Source organism: Rissa tridactyla, unplaced genomic scaffold (assembly GCF_028500815.1).
Source record: "Rissa tridactyla isolate bRisTri1 unplaced genomic scaffold, bRisTri1.patW.cur.20221130 scaffold_29, whole genome shotgun sequence".
Lineage (NCBI taxonomy): Eukaryota > Metazoa > Chordata > Aves > Charadriiformes > Laridae > Rissa > Rissa tridactyla.
This window is the reverse complement of record NW_026529507.1, coordinates 1989182-1991090: the sequence shown is the minus strand read 5'-3', so window position 1 is coordinate 1991090 and position 1909 is coordinate 1989182. Positions and strand designations below refer to the sequence as shown.

Sequence of the window (1909 nt, the reverse complement as noted above, 5' to 3'; positions counted from 1 at the left end):
GTGACAATGCTGAAAAGCTCTTCGATATCAAAAGTGGATGTAGGCTAAGATCACCCCGTCTTCCTATCGACCAATTGCTGTAGGCAGGACTGAATCCTGCAGAGCCCCCTGCTCCCAGCGGCACCCTCAGCTAGCACCAACCACAGCTCATGAAAGGGACCTGCCAAAGGTCTGCTTGAAAGGGGAGAGGAACTTTCAGAAGTTTTTCTGAGAAACTGAATAGACTTTGGTCTCTTCTTTGAACAGGTCCCCATGTCCAGAGGACAAAAATGTCCAACAACAGCTCCATCACCCAGTTCCTCCTCCTGGCATTCGCAGACACATGGGAGCTGCAGCTCTTGCACTTCGGGCTCTTCCTGGGCATGTACCTGGCTGCCCTCCTGGGTAACGGCCTCATCATCACCGCCATCGCCTGTGACAGCCGCCTCCACACCCCCATGTACTTCTTCCTCCTCAACCTCTCCCTCCTCGACCTGGGCTCCATCTCCACCACTGTCCCCAAATCTCTGGCCAATTCCCTGTGGGGCACCAGGGACATCTCCTACACAGGATGTGTGGCCCAGCTCTTATTCTTTTTCTTTTTCATGTCAGCTGAGTATTTTCTTCTCACCGTCATGTCCTATGACCGCTACGTGGCCATCTGCAAACCCCTGCACTACGGGACCCTCCTGGGCAGCAGAGCTTGTGTCCACATGGCAGCAGCTGCCTGGGACAGTGGGTTTCTCCATGCTCTCCTGCACACAGCCAATACATTTTCCCTGCCCCTCTGTCAGGGCAACACAGTGGACCAGTTCTTCTGTGAAATCCCCCAGATCCTCAAGCTCTCCTGCTCACACTCAGACTCCCTCAGGGAAGTTGGGCTTCTTGTGGTTAGTGTCTCTTTGTTTTCATTGTGCTGTCCTACGTGCAGATCTTCAGGGCCGTGCTGAGGATCCCCTCTGAGCAGGGACGGCACAAAGCCTTTTCCACGTGCCTCCCTCACCTGGCCGTCGTCTCCCTGTTTCTCAGCACTGCCGTGTTTGCCCACCTCAAGCCCCCCTCCATCTCCTCCCCAGCTCTAGACCTGGTGGTGGCAGTCCTGTACTCATTGGTGCCTCCAGTACTGAACCCCCTCATCTACAGCATGAGGAACCAGGAGCTCAAGGATGCCCTATGGAAACTGGCTCAATGGACGTTGTTTCACCATTAATAAATTGTCTCCCCTTCTCCGCATGTTTTCTAGACTTTCTGTTAGGCAATAAGCCTGCTTTTTTCTCTTGCAGTCATCCTGCTTCTGTATAATTTTCTGGGTTTGTACCACTTGTCTTGAGGTTTGTTCCAGTTGTGTCTGAGCCTTGCACAACACTGTGTCAAAGGTGACCTGCCTAATAGCAGCTCTTCAAGAAAAAGGCATCTCCCAGGTGCAGTGCCTGGATGCTAGGTGCTTCCTCCAAAGGTGCTGCCAATAAAATGTCCAACGAACTGGTCTTTCAAAGAGTCTCTTCTCCCTGTGTTCTCCCTGTGTTTGGGGTTAAGCTCACTGTACTATTGGGTTCCGTGGACCAAATGTTCTGGTTTGAAAGGCTCTCTTCTTGTCTCCAGTGGTAGTGGAGATGGTGCATGAGCTCCCGATTACCTCCTCAGGCTGCTTCACATGTGTCAGGACTTATGGCATACAGCAGGCTCTATGGAAATGAATTTGGACGTGTGAGGAGAGGATGGGGACTCACCACGTGCCCTGAGCTGGGAGTGAATGAAGACACAGGAGATGAAACATCCACAGAGGTGAAGTCCCCCACAAGCAAAACACTAAACTGAGGTATGCACAAACAAGGACTCTGCAATGCCCAGAAAGTCAGTGTGGATCCGGTAGGCGTGGGAAAGGGAGGCTGGAGAGGTGTGGGAGCTGCCGGAGGACCCTCAGGGCCAA

General features: G+C 52.8%; 1 protein-coding gene across 1 annotated transcript; it reads left to right on the top strand.

The window, feature by feature from the left end:
* Positions 1 to 269: 269 nt before the first annotated feature.
* LOC128903304 (olfactory receptor 14I1-like) lies at positions 270 to 647 on the top strand (the record flags this gene model as incomplete). The annotated part of the gene is made up of 1 exon (XM_054187320.1): positions 270 to 647. A coding segment is annotated over exon 1 (378 nt), but the record flags the coding sequence as incomplete, so codon positions are not given.
* Between the last annotated feature and the right edge of the window lie 1262 nt (positions 648 to 1909).